Here is a 19,379-nt window from a genome sequence, read left to right as displayed (position 1 = left end):
GGTTAGAGCAGGGGAAGGAGGGGGCTGGAAGCCAGGACTCCTGGATACTTCCTGGGGTTTCTTTTCCCTGCCCATGAACAAACCCGGACACAACCATCCACTTTTTCCTCCTTTTATTTCCACTTTCATTCCTGTAGCACATTCACTCAAAGGCCCGAGCGGGACCCCCTTCGCCAAGCCCGGCTTTGGGCGCGGGGGTTTAGGAACATCCTGGGGTCTCCAGCTGTACAGAGGATATATACAGGGGATGGAACAGCTGCACTGAGCCAGAGGCCATACACCCAGCGTGATCAGGGACGAGTCCCCTGTCACGACACCCACGCCCCGGCCACCCTCCGCCGCGGCTTTAGCTATATTTGGTTCCTTGGCTCTTTTGGTCGGTTAGAGACTTCAGCTGCTTGGGAGGCAGAAATAGATCGAATCGCTGGCAGCCTGAAGGGGGAGATCCAGGCGCTGGGCCGTTAACGGTAGCAGAATCCAAGTCCTCGGCCTTTCCCCCAGAGGAATCCAGAATCGCCACCGTTGCCTGGGGGGGAAGCGCCCAATCCACCTTGAAAGTGACACCTTGATCCACCCAAGGCAGTGTTATTAACTGGCTGCTCCCCCAGCCTTCCTCCCAGAATCCACTGCAATTTTTAGAGAGTCCATAGCCAGGAAAAGTTGCTTGGTCAACGTCTGGCACGAGGGCCGCTTTTCCTTTTCAAAAGGGTCCCGGATCCGGGCCTGAAATAAGCAAAGCCTGTGAGAAGACTCCAGATGGTTGATTTCTGCACCACCCGTGTGAGTTTCACCTTTGTTTCAAAACCTTTGTCCTGTTTAAACAGCCCAGCCGGGTAAATAAACTTAACAGCGCAGAAGGTTGGCAAAATAAATAGAGCAGCACAAAATAAGGAAAGGCTGAATACCAACAAAAATATTCACAACGCAGCACCATTGGCTTCTGCTTCTCATCTACAAAGTCCCTTCTCTCGCGGTCAGCGAGAGATCAAACAGGCGACTGGATTTCAGCAGCAGAGCGGGAGTTTGGACAGGGCCCCCATCACAAAGCCAGGAAGCGGAAAGACTTTGATTACCTCCCAAAGATACATTAGTCCCTACAATAACAACACTATCCCAGCACAGCGGGGCGATGGGGTAGCAAACGCCGCTGGAATTTTTGGAAACTTCACTAAAGAATTTGGGGTTGATCCAGTTCAAAAGTCAGTCAGATCGCTAAGGGGAGGGGGACTCTGATGGGTTGGGGGCTCACATTCTCCTGCAGTTAATGACAACTGAGATGTCCAACTGCTAATTTAGCGCCCACTGCAAAATACCCAGAGATCTGATTTCCCAGCGCCCGGGGCGCTAGGATCTGTCTCAGATTTTAAATATTGAGATACCCAAGGATTTTTAAAGAGAAAAAAAAATCATTGGTTCCTTGGATTTTTAAAATTGGGATTTTTGCCCAGGAGTTTGCCAGCTCAGCAGGTGACACTGACTAGGCAAAGGAGTGAAATTACCCACGAGCTGTTGACCCGAAGAGAAATACCACCTCCTGGAAATTGGATCAATTCAAAATTCCTTCAGCTTGAACGATCTCAAGTGTCAGCAACCTCAGCGAGGGGAGTAGAAAAGCAGATTGGGCCCGATCCCCGCTCTGAGCCAACAGTCAGAGCACAAACTGTCCTAATTCTATTGACTTTGGTGGAGCAAAGACTTTATAGCAGCTGTGTTTCCTACTAAACATAGGGTGTTTTCAAACCCAACCCAACCTCCATTTCTCTCAAAGATGAATTTGGCTCAGTTTCCAAAGGAGACGTACCAGGCTCTTAGGAAAGGTGAATCCAATGTGTGAGAAGGAACAAGACCTGGGGGGAAAGTTGGCATCTGAAGACCCACAAACCAACAGATCTCAGCCTGGGTTCGGAATATGTCTCAGGATAAAACTATCCCAGGTGCCAGAGAATATAGTCATCACCAGTTACAACCCAATGGATTTGGGGGAGACAGGAGTGGGTGTCAGGGTGTCTTTCAGTCCCCCATCGCTCCCAAGAAACCCAGAGCCTTGGCAGTCTCCCAGCTGACTGTGCCAGAAACAGCTTCGTAGCTTTCACCCGAGCCCAGTTGATCTAGATTGAAAAGCCGCCCTGGGGATCTAAAAGAACCAGCTTTCAGGCAAAGCGCGGCTGGAGCCGGATTCGAAAATTCCCACCCGCCAGTCCTTTGTGTCATTTCAATCCAGGGCAACAGACAAGGGACGATTCCGAGCGGAATGGAACGGAGTGCCAAGCCTGCCCCTGGAGCCTTGTCCGCTGGCGGAGACTCAAAGGCAACCAACTTCCATGGAGCAAATCAGCGCTTGAAAGACGTTTTTTTCTTTTGATGCATCAAAGGCAAACTTTAAAGAGCTGCAATTTCTCCAGAGAGCTGAGCACGTTGGGGGTTGATCTCTGGGGAAAATCTAGCTCTTATTTAGACTTGGAGACCTCTAGAGACGCTGGCTCGGATTTTGGTAGTGAGCTAAGCACCTGAATACCTTCCAGGGCCTGGGCCTGAGACGGTAGCAACCTGCCCCTCCTGACTTCTTTGGCACAAATCGTCCTCCAAGAGCAAGCACCTCGTCTGGGCGTAGCTGAGATTAATCCCCTTTGATTAGAGGCAAATCAGAATCGGGTCATTTCCAATCAAGTCCAAAGCAGTTTCCTCTTTTCTGGACCTCAGCGTCAGTCCCAGTGATAATTCTTTGCAGTTTCACAACCCCAATTCCCCTGTTTACACAAAAAACCCCACCCCAAAACTAGCCTCTCGTGCGGCAAATAAATGCTGGATCTGAGAGCCCAGCCTAGAGCTATTTGAGCCCTGAGGGATGGGGTGGAACTTCTCCCACGGTCTAACTGTATTTCGGTCTGAGGCTGAAACTGATTAGATGCAAAAATGCAATGGACTAGACCCAAGAACAGGCCCCGGATCAGTGGCGGCTCCAGGCACCAACACTCCAAGCGTGTGCCTGGGGCGGCAAGCCGCAGGGGGCGCCCTGCCAGTCCCTGCGAGGGCGGCAGTCAGGCAGCCTTCGGCGGCATGCCTGCGGGAGGTCCGCCGGTCCCGCGGATTCGGCGGCGGGTACGCTGAAGCCGCGGGACCGGCGGACCTCCTGCAGGCATGCCGCCGAATCTGCGGGCCTGGGGAACTCTCGCAGGCGCGCCGCAGAAGGCAGCCTGCCTGCCATGCTTGGGGCGGCAAAAAAGCTAGAGTCGCCCCTGCCCCGGATCCTCAGCTGGTGGAAATCAGCGTCGCACTGTTGACTTCCCCACTTGGGGATATGGTCTTTGAGCACTTTCTAACTCACAGAGGAAAACATTTTTCCTCCCTGCACCCTTTCAGATTGGGTGGTATCACTAGCAGGTTCATGGGCAAGTCAGATAGTAACTTTGGATCCCCTACTGGGGCGTTTGCCTCATTTAAATCCAGAGCAAGGAGAGAGTGGGGAAAGACAAAATGGAAGGCGACGAGCGATCCTGCCAAGTCCTGCTCGCTTTTGCCGGGAACAGATGCCGAGGGTTTGTTCGAGGGCCTGGTTTCTGGCCAGCTTTGGAAAAGAGACTCCCCGTTGCTTGGCCATGATCAGAAGATCCGAACCTTGGCAATAAGAATGGAGGTGTTTTAAGGACGCGAGTGTCCATGAGATTTGAGTTTGACCCTCCTCCGGCAGTGAAATCCAAGAACCCCCTGCCCGTTCAAAGGAAGCGGCACAAATAACCAGAGCTGTCCGAGACACACCGGCGGCTTCCTTGTTTCCTCACGCTGGGCATTCCGGAGGAAACAGCCCGCTGGGACGGGTCTGATCTAGCCCCAAAGTAGCAGGGCAGGGCTTGGTGTGTGTTTGTTCGGGGCTAAGCTATTGTGGGGCCGCCCGGGGGGGCACGGGAAGGGCGGAGGAGAGCGATTGCTACCGCCCCCCATGGGCTATCAAGGAGCACGCCACCCGCTGGGGTTAGCCCATCACACTCCCCCGCAATGGGCTGTAGGGGGAGCGTGTGCTGTGTCCATTCTGCTGGACACCAGACTCAGGCGCCTTCCCGGCATTGGCAAGACGCTGGAGCCAACAACAGATGGGGAGGCAAACGCCCCTGGATCTAAGGGGTGACCCCCTGGGCACCCCTGTTCCCACAGAGCCCACCCCTGCCCTAGCTCCCGCTGGGAAGATCTGGAACCCGATTTTAAGATTTGGCCCATGCGCGATCCAGGTTAGAGCCCAGCTGGCTCCCTTCCCTGGACCCGCGTCCGACTCTCTGCCGGGACGAGGGAAGGGGCCGCGGAGCACGGAAGAACGTGGTGTTTTAAAGCCGTTGCTTTTCGGAGGTAGCCAAAGGCGAGAAGATACCGAGGCGGGTCAAATTTGAAAAATGGAAAGCGCCTGGGATTCAAGCCAGCCCACCTTGCTCTCAAGGAGATAAGCGGCCCAGAACCGAATGGCCTTTAGCAGGGGCCACTGAAGTCTCGATCGGGCTCGGGGCCCGTTGGACCTAATGGGATGCCGGCGAGCCCAGGGTCGCAAGCCTGCTCCTGCGGCTAGTCAGTTACAGCTGGGCCAGCCAAGGGGTGTGAAACTGACTAGGGCAGGACTGCTACAGTTGACTAGCTGTGGGTTGTAATTGACATGGAAGTTAATCTGGTGGGAGGGGCCAGTCCCCTCTGCCCTCAGCCCCTGTCCATCAGCCTAGTCCATCAGCCCAGATAAGCATCAACTGCTGCCACAGAGGGTCAGTTACAACACCTAGTCCTAATCAATTTCTCTCCCCAGGCATGGCAAGTTGGGGGGGTGAAGATGCGGAGGAGCTCGGGGGGGGGGACGGGGCCCCACCAGTGCAGGCTCTGGGCAGGCCAATCTCCATCCACACGCAAGCTCGGGACCTCCCACACGCCGGATACACACACCCCCAGAGACGCCTGCCAATCCCTCCGGTAACAGGGCTACGTACCAACTCTGGCGATCCCACAGATCACCAGAAAGATCCCCCCCGAACTGACACCGCGGGGACGTCCGGTTCCTCTCCCCATCCCTACCTAGATCCTGGGGGATCTCACAACCCAGAACCTTCCTGGGGTAGAGAACTCAGATCTGCAAAGCCCAACGGTGACCTCTAGTGGCCAGGCTGCTTCCCTACAGGGACTTACTTGTTTGTTTTTCCAATAGGACCTAGAGTAAATCCCCTTCTCTGCTACGACACAGCCAGCTCTCTGCTTCGTCTGCCTTAGAGACTCTAAACCCCACGTGGCTGCAATAAGCGATTCATATCAGACTTCGTACAAAGAGCCCGGATCTGGGACGATAGGATGGGCAGATATCTGGAGGGGGAAAATATCCGTAGCTGTCTTGAGCCAGGCAATCCAACACAGATGCTGATGTAGGAGGTGGGTCTCTGAGCTAAGATAAGGCCAACGCAGAAGGATGCCACGGAAACAAAAAGGCATCAGGGGCTAGATCCCAGCTGGTGAAGCCCTGCTCTCCTCTGGGCGGACGCGAAGGGGAAAGAGGATGTTCGGAAGACGTCTTCGTCTGCAGAAATTCCCAGATCGGCGCGGCTGACGCAGGCCAGGCACCGCTTCCGATCCCGTGTCATAGAAACGAGCGAGGCGCCGATCTCGGCAGCGTCCAGAGAAGCTCCAGACTGATGCTGGCCCAGCCGAGATCAGGACCCACTTCTGGACAGGCCATCAGCAGATCGCACGCCACGGCCAACCCGCCGCAGGGATGCTAACGCAGCGCGATGAGGCGCTATCAACGGAAATGGTTTTGTTTACGATCCCTCCGCCCCGCCCCTCTCCCCACCGATACGGATCCTGCCCCACAGGCGGGCAGGTCTTGCCTCTATCCTGTCAATAGCTGATCTCTCGTTAAAACCAGGAACAGAAAGGCTTGGCTGATCGAAGATCTCTGGTTAGTTTTACAGCCGAGCAAATCCAGGGAGCCACTGGGGTCCGTTTGCCCAGGGAAACGGCTAACGAATGAAAGTGGCAAGCCAGCAGAGATCACATGTTGTTTGATCCCCTAGTATCCCGGATTCCCGTCCCTTTGCATCATGGGAGCTGATGTCTGGTCTTCCTCCAAAGCGAGGAATAAACTCCTCTTGAGCTCTTCATTGGAGGAGGAAATATACCACGACTGGGCAACTTGGTTTAAAAAGCAACCAGCCAAGTTCTGGGTCAGTGAAAAGAGGATCCAAAGCGGAACAGAAAAGAGCACATACATCCCAGCGGTCAAGAGTCTGAAGATCTGGGGAGGGGAGTTGGGAGTGCTCCCCAGCTTTGGGCAGCGACGCCGTCAGAGGCTGCGGCCGCAGCAGGGAAGGAAACCAAAAACCGGATCCGCTAATGCACATAAAAGAAAAAGGCACCGGAGTCCGAGTGGCCGATCCTGGTTGGGTCTCTGAAGGATCTTCCAAGGGGATGGATCTTCCAGAAGGATCACTGGAGTCAGAAGGGGATGGATGGAGGCGATCCCACTGGGAAGGCCAGATCCTGGTAGGTCCATGAAGGATCTTCCAAGGAGAACATTAAATCCAAGGGGGGGGGGGGTTAGAAGGGGATCTAACAGGGAGGGAGATATTCTAGTTGGTCTCTGACCGATCGTCCAAGGAGATAATTGAAATTAGAGAGGATGCCAGTGGAAAGGGCAGATCCCAGCTGGTTCATGAAGAATGTTCCAGGGAGATCATTAGATCTGCAGGGGGATGGATGGAGGGGATCCCACGGGGGGAGAGATCCTGGTTGGTCCATGAAGGATCTTCCAAGGAGATCATTAGATCTAGGGGGAAATAGAGAGGATTGACCTGTGATGAGTCTCAAGGAGGTTGCCGGAAGGGGGAGTGGCGGGAGAGTTGGGGGGATCCGATCCCCAGGGGAGGGGGGGGTCATGAGACGGCTGGGGACTCTGCGGCCGCCTCGTCCCCCTCCTCGGAGTCCCAGACCTCGGACTGCAGGTAGTCGGCGAAGAGGGCTTTGGCCCGGTGCAGCACCTTGGCCAGATTGTGCCGGCGCACCAGGCGGTCGAAGTGCATGGCCAGCTCGTTGTAGTCCATGTTGTTCTTCATGATGTGGTCCCGGTGCTCCAGCAGGATGGCCAGGCAGAGGAAGAGCATGAAGGGGTTGCCTTTGCCGAACTCCTGCGGCGGAGGCAAGCTCACCGTGGCTGGGGAGGGGGCGGTGGGGAGGGGGCTGCTGGGTGGGGAGGATGGCGTGTCACCTGCCAAATCTCCCTTCTCCTCCGGCAGGCTCTCGTTCTTCTCGCTGCCAGAGAGGGGGGAGGGGGAGGAGGGGGAGTCTCGGGAGGGCGTGGGCGGGGTCAGGGGCCGGAGGGACGGGGCGGAGAAAGACTTGGTCATGGCCGGGAGCTGGAGCAAGGGGTCCTGCTCGCTGCAGAAGTCCTCCTCTTCCTCCATGGAGCGCTGGGATCTCAGGGAAGGCTCTTCCTCGGAGCTGTCCTCACGAGCGCTGTAGTACTTGAATTCCCCAAAGCTGGATTGCTTCAATAAGGTCTTCTGCTCCAGGCAAGGCCGGGCTCCGGGCTCCTCCAAGCAAGGCCGGTCCCCAGTCGCATCGAAGCTACAGGTGGGCCGCAGCATGTGGCGTTGGCGGACAGGCTGGCCGCTCTCACTAAGCCTGGCCGGCGGCCCCACCAGCTCCACCTCCTTCTCCGGAGGATCCGGTGGCAAGGAGCTCCAGGTTATCTCCAGCATCCGCAAGGCGTCCTCAAAGGCAAACTCCCGTTTCAGCTCCAGCAGCAGCCAGCGGTAGCAGAAGAAGAAGTCGTCGGCACCCCGGGAGAGGAGGTAGGCGTAGAACTCAGGATCCGAGTACTGGAGGAGGAGCTTGAGGTGGGAGAACTTGAGGGACATCACCTCGCCGTCCACCTGGAAGTTGCCTTCCAGGCGCTTCATGATGCCGCAGAAGCAGATGAAGGCGTGGGCCTCGTTGTCCATGACAGCCAGGATGGGCGAGGCGATGTCGCTCATGCCCTGGCAGTAGGAAATCTGCGGGTGGGTGACGGCGTAGGTGGTCAGCAGGTCGTGAAGGGCGGTCAGGTGCGGGTTGTCCTCCGAGCCAGCGTAGTAGGGGTGGGTGCGGTCCGTGCGGAGAACGTCCTTGAGGACGTTGCTGCGGATGAAGTCCAGGTCTTCGGGGCTGGCCCGCTCCGCCCACTGGCCCTTTAGCTGGTCGTACTCCCGCGTCTTGCGCTTCATGTAGTTCATGCGCTCCTGGCCCGTCAGCCCGTCCGGGTAGACGTTCAGCAGGTAGCGCCACACCACCTGGGGGGCAGAGAGAGGAGCTTCAATGCCCGGCATCTTCCCGCCACCTCTCAGCGTCCCACCACACTGCCTCTGACCCGCCCGGCCTCTCCCAGCATCCCACCGCAACATGGGGGGCAGAGAGAGGAGCTTCAACGCCCGGCATCTTCCCGCCACCTCAGCGTCCCACCACGCTGCCTCTCACCCGCCTGGCCTCTCCCAGGATCCCACCGCGACTTGGGGGGCAGAGAGGGGTCTCAGCGCCAGGCATCGTCCCACATAGCCTGCCATGCTACATGCCCCTTTGTGCCAGGCATCCCGACATCTCTCCCCCATGGCTAAGCACCCCCTGACATCCCATCTCCACTACCCCCGATATCCCATTTCCCAGAGCCAGGGAGAGAACCCAGGAGTCCTGGCTCCCAGCCCCCCCGCTCTAACCACTAGACTCCCTCCCCTCCCAAAGCCGGGGAGAGAACCCAGGAGTCCTGGCTCCCAGCCCCCCATCTCTAACCACTAGCTCCCACTCCCCTCCCAGAGCCAGAGAGAACCCAGGAGTCCTGGCTCCAGCATCCCCGCTCTAACCAGCAGCCCCCACTCCCCTCCCAGAGCCGGGGAGAGAACCCAGGAGTCCGGGCTCCCAGCCCCACTCCCCAGAGACTCACTTTCCGCAGCGAGGGCTCCACGCCGCCGTGGTAGATGCGTAGCCGCAGCTCCTCGGGCCGGTTCAGCTGCCCCTCGTGGTTCAGGTAGGTGTGGAACTCGGAGTCGCTCAGCGGTGGTTTGAACGGCTTCACGTCCTCCCCGTAGGACCAGCTCAGAGCCTGCTGGACCTTCGACAGCGTCCGGCCCACCTAGGCAGAGAGACGGGGTCACTGACCCAGTCCTGCTCAGAGCAAGGCATGGAGGACGCCAGGGGTGGGCAGGATCCTCCCCACTGTATAGGGGGGAACTGAGGCACGGGAGCAGGCAGGGGAGGTCCAGGCAGTAGGAGACTTCATTGGACCATGATGATCCTAGCACTGGAACAACAGAGCTGTGGCCAGCTACCAGGAAGAGCATGCAGGAGAGCGGGAGTCAGGACTCCTGGGTTCTACCTCCGGCTCTGGGAGGGGAGTGGGGTCTAGTGTGTTAAAACAGGGGTGGGTGGGTGGGTGGGAACCAGGACTCCTGGGTTCTCTTCTGAACCCTGTTCCACCCACGTAGCTTGGGGTGCTTCCTACCTGAACCACCCTCCACCTCTTCCCCTTTCGACCCACCTGGGAGATGATGGACTGGGTGAAAGGCAGGGCGGCCGCCGCCAGGGACCGCTTCTCCACCAGGAGCAGATCAGTGCTGATGACATCTTTGGGGCTGATGATGTCCCAGTCCTCCAGCAGGGGGCCTGAGAGAGCAGCACATGACAGTTAGCAGGTTCTGTTCCCAGCTCTGGGAGGGCAGTGGGGTCTGGCGGTTAGAGCACGAGGAGGGGGTGGCAGCCAGGACTCCTGGGTCCCTAGCCCTGCCACAGTGACTCACTGTCTTCCGAAGGCTTGATGTCTACGAGGAGCTGCAGGTAGGGCTTGGAGGCGCTGGCGAAGGCCGTGGCCAGGTCCCAGTCCGACAGCAGCGACAGGTACGTCTCCTGGCCCTGCTTCTCCTGGCCCAGGTAGCTGATCCCAAAGTTCTTCTTCCTGGGTGAGGGGGAGGTGATTGGCTCCAACGCACACAGGACATCACCCCATCCGCAGCGTTCCCCCTCCCGGCACCTCTCGGGGTCCCCCGTCGGTACGGAACCCCACACTCTCGCCGTCAGCCATACGGAACCTCCCACTGCTCCCTTGGGGTCTCCCATTGGCCGTAAGGACACACACCCCTTTGAGGTCCTCCATCGGCTATACAGAACCTCCCCCGCCTCTTTAGGGTTTGCTGTCAGCCATACGGATGCCTCCGGTTGGGGTCCTTCATCAACCATACAGAACCCCCCACTATTCTCTAGGGGTCCTTCACCAGCCGTTCCAGCCCCCCTGCCTTCCATCCTTTCTCGGGGTCCCCCATTAGCTCTTCAGACCGAATGAGCTCATCTGTCCCACAAATCTCCTCTTTGCCCCCTGGCTCCCAACAGCCTCAAATTCTTCACTAGCTCCTTCCTCAACCAGGATCTAACTCCCAGGCAACCCCAGAAATAGCAGCACTGGGGAGAGAACCCAGGAGTCCTGGCTCCCAGCTCTAACCACTAGACCCCACTCCCCTCACAGAACCAGGAGAGAATCCAGGAGTCCGGGCTCCCAGCCCCCCCGTTCTAACTACTAGACCTCACCACCCTCCCAGAGCCGGGGAGAGAACCCAGGAGTCCTGACTCCCACCTCCCCCCTGCTCTAACCCTCCCATGCTGGGCACAGGTCCCTGGCGACTGGGGCGGGACTCACCCGTTGAGGTCGAAGGCGCGGATGAGGATGTGCTGTAGGACATCCAGCGAGGTGATCTGGGGATCGACGGCAAAGGTGCGGAACTCAGGCTGCAGGAACCCCTCGCGCTTCTGGGGAGACAGGACTGGAGTGAGCGCCCTCTACTGGGGACAGGCCCCATGCATCATTCCCCACCCCCCCCCGAGCCAGCCAGTCCCCCACCCTGGTGCCGGAGGGGGAGCCGCGCCCCCCAGAGGGGAAAGGCCCTGGCTCATTCCCCCCCCGCGCTGCACAGATCCGCCCGCGTTTCGGACGGACGGAGATCTCCGCGGACACACGGGAAGGGCAGTTTCGCTGCGCTCTTTCACACCGAAATCCTTTGTCCTCGCTGGTCGTGGGAGGTCTGAGTTCCTGTGCGTTTCTTCCCCCTCCTTGGCATGTGCCTCGCCCCAGATCTCCTGGCCTCCACGCAGCCACCCAGGAGGGAGGCCGGGGGACGAGACGCAGGCGACACTGGGTCGCGTCCCCCGTTCTGTTCTGGCTCTGACACGGTCAGCGAAGGCAAGGAGGGCTTGTCTGGGGCAGTAAGGGTGAGGCGTAGAGGGCACAAGGACAAGCAGGACTCCTGGGTTCTCTCCCCGGCTCTGGGAGGGGAGTGGGGGCTGGTGGTTAGAGCGGGGGGGGGCTGGGAGCCAGGACTCCTGGGTTCTCCCCCCGGCTCTGGGAGGGGAGTGGGGTCTGGTGGGTTAGAGCAGGGGGGGCTGGGAGCCAGGACTCCTGGGTTCTCTCCCCGGCTCTGGAAGGGGAGTGGGGGCTGGTGGTTAGAGCAGGGGGGCTGGGAGCCAGGACTCCTGGGTTCTCTCCCCGCTATGGGAGGGGAGTGGGGTCTAGTGGTTAGAGCAGGGGGGGCTGGGAGCCCGGACTCCTGGGTTCTCTCCCCGGCTCTGGGAGGGGAGTGGGGGCTAGTGGTTAGAGCGGGGGGGGCTGGGAGCCCGGACTCCTGGGTTCTCTCCCTGGCTCTGGGAGGGGAGTGGGGGCTAGTGGTTAGAGCAGGGGGGGCTGGGAGCCCGGACTCCTGGGTTCTCTCCCCGCTCTGGGAGGGGAGTGGGGTCTAGTGGTTAGAGCAGGGGGGCTGGGAGCCAGGACTCCTGGGTTCTCTCCCCGGCTCTGGGAGGGGAGTGGGGGCTGGTGGTTAGAGCGGGGGGGGGGGCTGGGAGCCAGGACTCCTGGGTTCTCCCCCCGGCTCTGGGAGGGGAGTGGGGGCTAGTGGTTAGAGCGGGGGGGCTGGGAGCCAGGACTCCTGGGTTCTCTCCCCGGCTCTGGGAGGGGAGTGGGGGCTGGTGGTTAGAGCGGGGGGGGGCTGGGAGCCAGGACTCCTGGGTTCTCCCCCCGGCTCTGGGAGGGGAGTGGGGTCTGGTGGGTTAGAGCAGGGGGGGCTGGGAGCCAGGACTCCTGGGTTCTCCCCCTGGCTCTGGGAGGGGAGTGGGGTCTGGTGGGTTAGAGCAGGGGGGGCTGGGAGCCAGGACTCCTGGGTTCTCCCCCCGGCTCTGGGAGGGGAGTGGGGTCTGGTGGGTTAGAGCAGGGGGCGCTGGGAGCCAGGACTCCTGGGTTCTCTCCCCGGCTCTGGGAGGGGAGGGGGGGCTGGTGGGCTGGAGCAGGGGGGGCTGGGTGGGGGAGGGGGGGACTCCGCTCTGGCTCCCTCCTCACGCCCCGATCCCGACCCCCCCTTTCTCTCGCCAGCCCCCCGCCCTGGGCTCCCCCTGATTCCCCGGCACAATCTGCCCCCCCACACACACCCTGTTGGGGGGTCCCACTCTGCGCCCCACTGAGCTGTGGGGGTGCCCCTCCCCCCCGCCCTATGTGACCCCTGACCCCGCCGTGACCCCTGACCTCTCACCTTGACCCGGACCCGCACCACCTCCCGCTCCTCCTCCTCCTCCCGGGCCCCGCCCCCCGCCGCCGCCGCCATCCCGGCCCCGGGCCGGCTCCGCGGGGGGGGGCGGGGGCGGAGGGGGGGAGGAGCCTCGCGCCGGACGGGACCGTAACGGCCCCGCCCCTGGGGGGAGGCGGGGGAGGCCTCGCGCCGCGACGGGTAGAAGCCGGCTCGCGCCGGGCGGGCGGTTGACGTCAGGTGAGGATGGAGGGGAAGGGGGGAAGCCTCACGTGACCCCGCCGCTACTTCCGCTTCCGGCTTGGAGGCCTCGGCTCAGGCGCTGACGTCATCGCCCTCTTAAAAAAACGGGTGGGAGAGGGGGAGAGACGGGGGCAGCCGGGCCCCTCCCCGCCACGGGACGGGGACTCACATCCGGGGTCAACCGGAAATAACCGCCCAACCACGGGAAACAACATCCGGGTTAACTGGAAATAGCGCGTAACCAAGGCAATAACTGCCCGGAGAAGCCCCTCACTGGGGAAACAACGGCCCAGCCAACCGGAAATAGCCCCCAACCGGCGAAAACATCCGGATCAACCGGAAATAGACATACAAACAGGGACAGCAACATCCGGGTCAACCGGAAATAACCACACAGCCATGGAAAACAACATCCGGATCAACCGGAAATAGCCTTAGAAGCAAGGAAAACAACGTCCGGGTTAACCGGAAATAACCGCACAATCCGGGAAACAACATCCGGATCAACCGGAAGTAACCCCCAACTGGTGAAAACAACAACATCCGCCCGCAGCTCCAGGGATCTGGATGTTTCCTCCCCCCCCCCCCCCCCCAGCAGGCGCTGGCCAAGATTCGTCCGTCCCAAGCCCAGGGGGCCCCACCGCAAATCTCCGGTCCGAGCTCCCGGGCACGGCCCTGAACTGAGGCAGCCGGAGCAGGGGCCCCAGACTCAGCGGGGAGACGCTGCTCTGCAGCCCTGGGGCCTTTTCCGCCCGCTCCTGTCCCCAGCACGTTTCTCTTAGGCCCCTGCCTCAGTTTCCCCCCGCACTTTGCATTGCCCCCCCGCGGGGGGGGTTAACAAGCTGCTCTGGGGTCAGAGCGGGCACCACGGGGGGGGGGTCACGTAAGGTGACTTCGGCACTGGCTGAAACTGACCCTTGCTCCCTTCCCTGCATTTTCATTCGCTGTCCCCCAGAATCAGGGGTTTTAGGGGCTCCATGGCCCCGCCCCTCCATTGAGGGGGCGGAGCTTTCCTACAGGCAGGCACAATCCCACCGTGCCCAACCCAGTGAACACTGCATTGGAAATGGGGCCTTTCCCCTCTAGGGGGCGCCAGCTCCCATCCGGCCCCAGGGCAGGAGACTGAGGTATGGGGCCTTTCTCCTCTAGAGGGCGCCAGCTCCCATCCGGCCCCAGGGCAGGAGACTGAGGTATGGGGCCTTTCTCCTCTAGGGGGCGCCAGCTCCCATCCGGCCCCAGGGCAGGAGACTGAGGTATGGGGCCTTTCTCCTCTAGAGGGCGCCAGCTCCCATCCGGCCCCAGGGCAGGAGACTGGGAATGGGACACAGGTTACTGAGATGCAGAGTGCAGGGAAAAGGTATTTGGAATTTGCCCGTCTCAGAGAAGGTCCCACTCTCCCTTGTTCCCGGTCATGATTTTAATCAGGGCCTCGCCCTCTCCTCTCTAAAGCATCCCAGCCCAGGAGGGACCCTTGGGATCAGCTGGTATGACCTCCTGTATAACCCCTTTTGTCCTGGCAGCGCGGCGCCACCCCGAGGGCGACAGCGGCAGACAAGGACAGCTGCTGGAAGGCAAAGGAGTACACACATGCGTTTATTAAAACAAGCTGATTGGTCCTGTCCACCGGAGGCACTTGAGGTCCCAGCATCCCCCACCCTACAGCCAGTCAGGAGGCAAAGGGGGTCGTTGTCGGGGGCACACAGAGACGGGGTCGGAGCTTTGGTTATGGGAACAGGGAGGGTTCGGCGGAGGAGGGGGTGCTAGGATAACAAGACATAGGGAGGCAGACATCTCCCCCACCCATGCTAGTGATTTCCTCCCCCGCTCACCCGTCCCTCCCCACCAGGTCGGCAAATAAAGCCGGCCTGGAGAAACAGGAACGTCTCCCACAGACGCTGGGAAAAGAACCGAGACGTCTTGGCTCCCAGCCTCCCAGCTCTAGCCCACTGGACCCCACTCCCCTCCCAGAGCCAGGGAGAGAGTCCTGCGCACTCCAATCCCTGAGCATCATTCATCCTGCAGCCCCCTGGGGCAGTTTTGTGCCAGATTCGCCACCCAGGGTGGGGGTGTGAGGCATCAGTGTCTCTTGGGCTTGACAGAGTCCAGCGCCCTCTGGGCAGCGCTCAGGTGCCCCCAGGCGTCGAGGAGGAGGATGGAGGGGATGACGATCCACAGGGCGTTCATGAAGACGAAGTAGAACCAGAAGTAAAGCGGGTGCCACATCTCGCTGTGGGCGAAGCCCTCTCGGTACTCAGTGTAGAAGTACAGGACGTCGCCGTACAGCTGGCCTGGGGGGGGGGGGGGAGGAAAGGTCAAGGGGTCAGATCGAGGAGAATCCAAGGGTCATGGAAAGATCAGGGGACATCTGGGGTCCAGGCTAGGTCAAGATGAAGCTGATCTGGGACCTTTGACCATCAGCCCCTGGGCCATTCTACAGCCAGGGAGAGAACCCAGGAGTCCTGCCTCCCAGCCCCTCCGGTTCTAACCACTAGACCCCCCCTCCCCAAGCCAGGGAGGGGACCCAGGCATCCGGCCGCCCTTACCCAGCGACACCACCAGCTGCAGGACGTAGCGGTGGGGCTGGCGCTGCAGGAAGGCCAGCACAGTGCAGAGGCTCAGCGGGCCCCACGCCCAGGCAGTGATGGTCTCCATGCACACGGTGAAATTGTCCTCTCTGCAGACAGAGAGAGGCACCCAAGGGTTAACCCAACTTCTAAGGCCCCCCCGTTCCCATCCCTCCCAGCCAACCATGCGTCTCAGCTCGCACCCCATTGGCCTCAGTTTCTCCAGCCGTACCACGAGGAGAATAGTCCTGCCTGGGTGTGTTTAGACTGGAAGCTCTTTGGGGTCTCAGTGGGGGGGGGGGGGTCTGTGTAGCGCCAGGCACAATGGGGGGCTTCATGCACCCAGCAATGCAAGGGCTGTGATCTCCCTCTGGGAGGGGCTGTGCGGGGACAGGGGCCCCGATCTAGCGGCTGGTGGGGTGGGGGTTATGCAGCACCCAACAGGGGCCCTGCTCTCAGGGGTGGATCCGTGCAGCGCCTGGCATGACAGGGCAGGTTCTCTGGTCTCTGTTGTCCGGGAAGTCGGACGTGCTGATCACAACGGCCCCTTCTGTCCCCAGAACCTACCAATCCACGAGCGGCGTGGCTGTGAAAAGGCCATGGCACGACGCAGCAAACCCGGCTGATCTTTTGGGACCTGGCAAGCTACATTCCCAGGACGTGTGGGGGAGAAGCGGGTGGCGCCAGCGCCCCCGCCCCACAGACTCAGCCTTTCGAACTTCGCCCGGAGATCGGGGAGGGAATTGGGGGGCCAATCTTTAGACTGACACCGCCCCTGGTCGATTTACGTGTCGCTTCTTTGGCTGTTTTCCCCGCAGCGCTCCTGCCTTATGGCTAAAAGGGGCTTCCTCCGAAGGGCTGCGTGTTATTGATCGCCGAGGAGAAAGCAAGTAGCCCTGGTTAGCTAGCCCGTCGTTTGCTGGGAATAACGCAATGAAGGCAAGGGGCGGTCACCCGGAATTGGTCTAGCTTAGACTTCGAGCCGTCGGATCGGGTTTGACCTTCCTCTGCTCGATCAAGCGCCCGTTCTCAAATGTTTGTTCCCTGCGTAGCTACGACCGGGATCCAATCACCCTTCAGCCGTCTCTTCGTTCAGCCCCATAGCTGGAGCTCAGGGAGTCTCTCATGCCAAGGCTGGGTTTCTGATCCTTGAATCATTCTCATGGCACTTCTCTGACGCCCCCCCGACTGATCAACGGCCTTCTAGAGTTGTGGCCACCAGAACAGGATGCCGGATCCCAGCAGCGGTGGCACCAGGGCCAAATCCAGAGGGGAAAATCCCCTCTGTGTTCCGCCTCGCGATCCCCGTTTTGGCCCCAGCGTCGCACCGGGAGCCCCCATTCAGCCGATTGTCCCCCATGACCCCCAAATCTTTGTCAAGACAGAGTCCCCCCCATCCTGTACGCATTGCCTGTGTGCTTTGTTCCTGGAGGGATGCATTTGCATGTAGTGATATTAAACCACATATTGTTTGCTTGCGCTGAGCTAGCAGGCACGTGTGAAACCTGATGGGTTTTTTGAAGGCTGCATCCGATCCATTCCAAAATTTCCAGGTGGATTTTGGGCAGATGCCAGTGGATTGTGGTGGGTGGGTGGGTAGGAATCAGAAAAGGGGAAGGGGGGGAATGGGACACACAAAGGCTAAAACTCACATGACATATCGGCTGTCTCCTTTGGCGTACTCCTTCCCTGGAGGCGAAAACAAGATTCAGCTGAAACGGTTGTTCGTCGGGTCAAAAAGAACGAATCAAATTCATCATTTTATGGGCCGGGAGGGAGGAACATGGAGAGGTTTTGAAACAAGGGAGGAAATAGTCTAAAACCCATTCGGTTTTCACAAAGTTTTGGGGCTGGGAATTTCCATAGTTTCCTCTCCCTGCTCCCAGCTAGGAGCAGTGCAACCTCTGGAGCTGTTTCTACAAGGATCCACAGTTCTCCCCGGCCTCCAATTTCACGGGCTCCCGTCCCTTCTCTCCGGAAGAGGATTCACCCGGAGGGCAGGTAACCTGTTTAGCAGATTTCCTTTCCTCACATCACGGGGTAGCAAACAGCTCCCGTCAGGGCTCCCCTCAGCTGGGCTAGAACCCAGGAGTCCTGGCTCCCAGCCTCCCCTGCTCTAACCACTAGACCCCACTCCCCTCCCAGAACTGGGGATGGAACCCAGGAGTCCTGGCTCCCAGCCTCCCCTGCTCTAACCACTAGACCCCACTCCCCTCCCAGAGCGAGAGATCGAACCCAGGAGTCCTGGCTCCCAGCCACCCCTACTCTAACCACTAGACCCAACTCCCCTCCCAGAACTGGGGATGGAACCCAGGAGTCCTGGCTCCCAGCGCCTCTGCTCTAACCACTAGACCCCACTCCCCTCCCAGAGCTAGAGATCGAACCCAGGAGTCCTGGCTCCCAGCCTCCCCTGCTCTAACCACTAGACCGCACTCCCCTCCCAGAGCTAGAGATCGAACCCAGGAGTCCTGGCTCCCAGCCTCCCCTGCTCTAACCACTAGACCGCACTCCCCTCCCAGAGCGAAAGATCGAACCCAGGAGTCCTGGCTCCCAGCCTCCCCAGTCTAACCCACCAGACTCCATCCCCCACCCAAAGAACCCAGGAGTCCTGGTTCCCATGCCTTACACAGCTGGGAGAGGAAGGACTGGTCCCCTGGTATATCCGTGTGGTAGAGGCTGAACCAGCCCTCAATCACGCCATGGATGAAGCCGCAGATGGCGAACCAACAGAGGGCCAGGCGGCGCCCGGGCCTCATGGGCGCCCCCGTCCACCCCCGCCAGCCGGCGGCCAGCCAGGTGAGCGTCAGCAGGGCCGCCGAGACAGAGAAGAGGAAAGCCAGGCTGTGCCAGGTGGGGCGGTCGTTGGGGATGTAGCGCCGGATCTCCAGGTCCCGGGGCCAGTAAGGGTGGGGGGCGGCGAGGGGCTCAGCCTCCAGCCCCATGGCAGGCAAGACAGCGACTCCCACTGCAAAGGAAAAGAGGGATGGTGTCAGCAAGGGGATCCAGGGACTTTCCCCTCTAGGGGGCGCCGGCTCTGATCCGGATTGGCGGGTGGGGGGGCAGATCCACCCCCAGCTGGGCTGGGAACGGGGACCCCCGGGGAGGGGGGTGTACGTCACTGCGTGCAGCCCCCTGCGTGCCCGCCCCGGCAGCCCCTCACCCGCTCAGCGCCTCCGGCCCGAGTCCCGACGCTGCTGGCAGCTGACCGCAGACTGAGGCCGGCGCCCGCCCGGGCGGCCACCTGCAGCCCTAAGCCCCGCCCCCGCGACCAATGAGCGCGCTCCTTGACCGCGGCAGGCGGGCGGGGCCTCCTCCTCCTCCGCTCGATCCGCCCGCCCATTGGTCTGCTGGCCTTTTCTTCGCGGCCAATGGGAGGCCGGGGCGCTGGTGGGCGGGGCCGCGAGAGGCCCTCCCGAGGAGCGGATTGGCCCAGAGGCCGGCTGAGGCGATGTGGGCTCAGCAGGGGCGGGGGGGTGGGGTAGCCATGGTAACAGGTGTCGTCAGAGCGGGAGATTTAAAAGGAGGAGGGAAGGGGCCGTATTTGGGCGGGGCCTGAGCCCAGGGGGAGGGGCTAATATCCAGGAGGAGGAGATTGTGCCCAGCAGGGGGCGGGGCCCATGTCCAAGGGGAGGGGTCTGTGCCCAGGTGGAGGGTCCAGTGTCTAGGGGGGTGGGGCCTGTGCCCAGGGGGTGCTCATCAGGGGAGGAGCCTGTGGCTGGAGGGTGGGGCTTATCTTCAAAGGCAAGGGTGAGGCAGATGGTGAGGCTCACTCACAGGTGTCCTGGGTCCATGGGAGGGGCTTATACTCAGTGGGGGGAGGGGCTTATACTCAGTGGGGGGAGGGGCTTATACTCAGTGGGGGGAGGGGCTTCTCCCAAGGTGCAGGGCCTTAACCCAGCTGGTAGAGGGATTGCAGCTGTTCCCCAGTTGCCCTGCCCCAGAGGTGGCTGCATCTCAGCATCGGATGAGCCAGCCCCGTGTTGCGTTATGTGTGGCTGTTCCCCGGCTGCCCTGCCCCAGAGGTGGCTGC

General features: G+C 60.6%; 2 protein-coding genes and 1 long non-coding RNA gene across 3 annotated transcripts; all 3 read right to left on the bottom strand.

Moving 5' to 3' along the window:
• Positions 1-98: 98 nt before the first annotated feature.
• On the bottom strand, positions 99-6,366 carry LOC135895029 (uncharacterized). The gene is made up of 2 exons (XR_010562461.1): positions 5,155-6,366; positions 99-723 (listed from the first exon to the last, which is right to left on the bottom strand). It is a non-coding gene; the product is annotated as an uncharacterized LOC135895029 (long non-coding RNA).
• Positions 6,367-6,886: 520 nt separating this feature from the next.
• Positions 6,887-12,620, bottom strand: TBC1D25 (TBC1 domain family member 25). The gene is made up of 6 exons (XM_065423075.1): positions 12,549-12,620; positions 10,673-10,782; positions 9,783-9,937; positions 9,524-9,648; positions 8,930-9,118; positions 6,887-8,285 (listed from the first exon to the last, which is right to left on the bottom strand). The coding sequence occupies exons 1-6, from the start codon at positions 12,618-12,620 to the stop codon at positions 6,891-6,893; spliced, it is 2,046 nt and encodes a 681-aa protein (XP_065279147.1). The 3' UTR covers positions 6,887-6,890.
• A 1,745-nt stretch (positions 12,621-14,365) lies between these two features.
• On the bottom strand, positions 14,366-18,291 carry EBP (EBP cholestenol delta-isomerase). The gene is made up of 4 exons (XM_065423085.1): positions 17,976-18,291; positions 17,002-17,038; positions 15,329-15,459; positions 14,366-15,073 (listed from the first exon to the last, which is right to left on the bottom strand). Exons 1-4 carry the CDS (start codon positions 18,289-18,291, stop codon positions 14,862-14,864), a joined length of 696 nt encoding a protein of 231 aa, XP_065279157.1. The 3' UTR covers positions 14,366-14,861.
• Between the last annotated feature and the right edge of the window lie 1,088 nt (positions 18,292-19,379).

Source organism: Emys orbicularis (genome assembly GCF_028017835.1).
Source record: "Emys orbicularis isolate rEmyOrb1 chromosome 21 unlocalized genomic scaffold, rEmyOrb1.hap1 SUPER_21_unloc_2, whole genome shotgun sequence".
NCBI classification, from domain to species: domain Eukaryota; kingdom Metazoa; phylum Chordata; order Testudines; family Emydidae; genus Emys; species Emys orbicularis.
The sequence above is the reverse complement of the archived record's forward strand: the minus strand, read 5'-3'. Positions and strand labels throughout refer to the sequence as shown.

Excerpts from the sequence above, each read along its gene's own strand:
- TBC1D25 (XM_065423075.1), bottom strand. The coding sequence starts at position 12,620 with ATGGCGGCGGCGGCGGGGGGCGGGGCCCGGGAGGAGGAGGAGGAGCGG. Across the intron at positions 9,938-10,672 it reads CGCGCCTTCGACCTCAACGG|GAAGAAGAACTTTGGGATCA; the intron begins GTGAGTCCCGCC and ends CCCCTCACCCAG. Across the intron at positions 9,119-9,523 it reads CCCAGTCCATCATCTCCCAG|GTGGGCCGGACGCTGTCGAA; the intron begins GTGGGTCGAAAG and ends CTCTCTGCCTAG.
- EBP (XM_065423085.1), bottom strand. The coding sequence starts at position 18,291 with ATGGGGCTGGAGGCTGAGCCCCTCGCCGCCCCCCACCCTTACTGGCCC. Across the intron at positions 17,039-17,975 it reads GTCCTTCCTCTCCCAGCTGT|GGAAGGAGTACGCCAAAGGA; the intron begins GTAAGGCATGGG and ends TTTCGCCTCCAG. Across the intron at positions 15,460-17,001 it reads GGAGACAGCCGATATGTCAT|AGAGGACAATTTCACCGTGT; the intron begins GTGAGTTTTAGC and ends CTCTGTCTGCAG.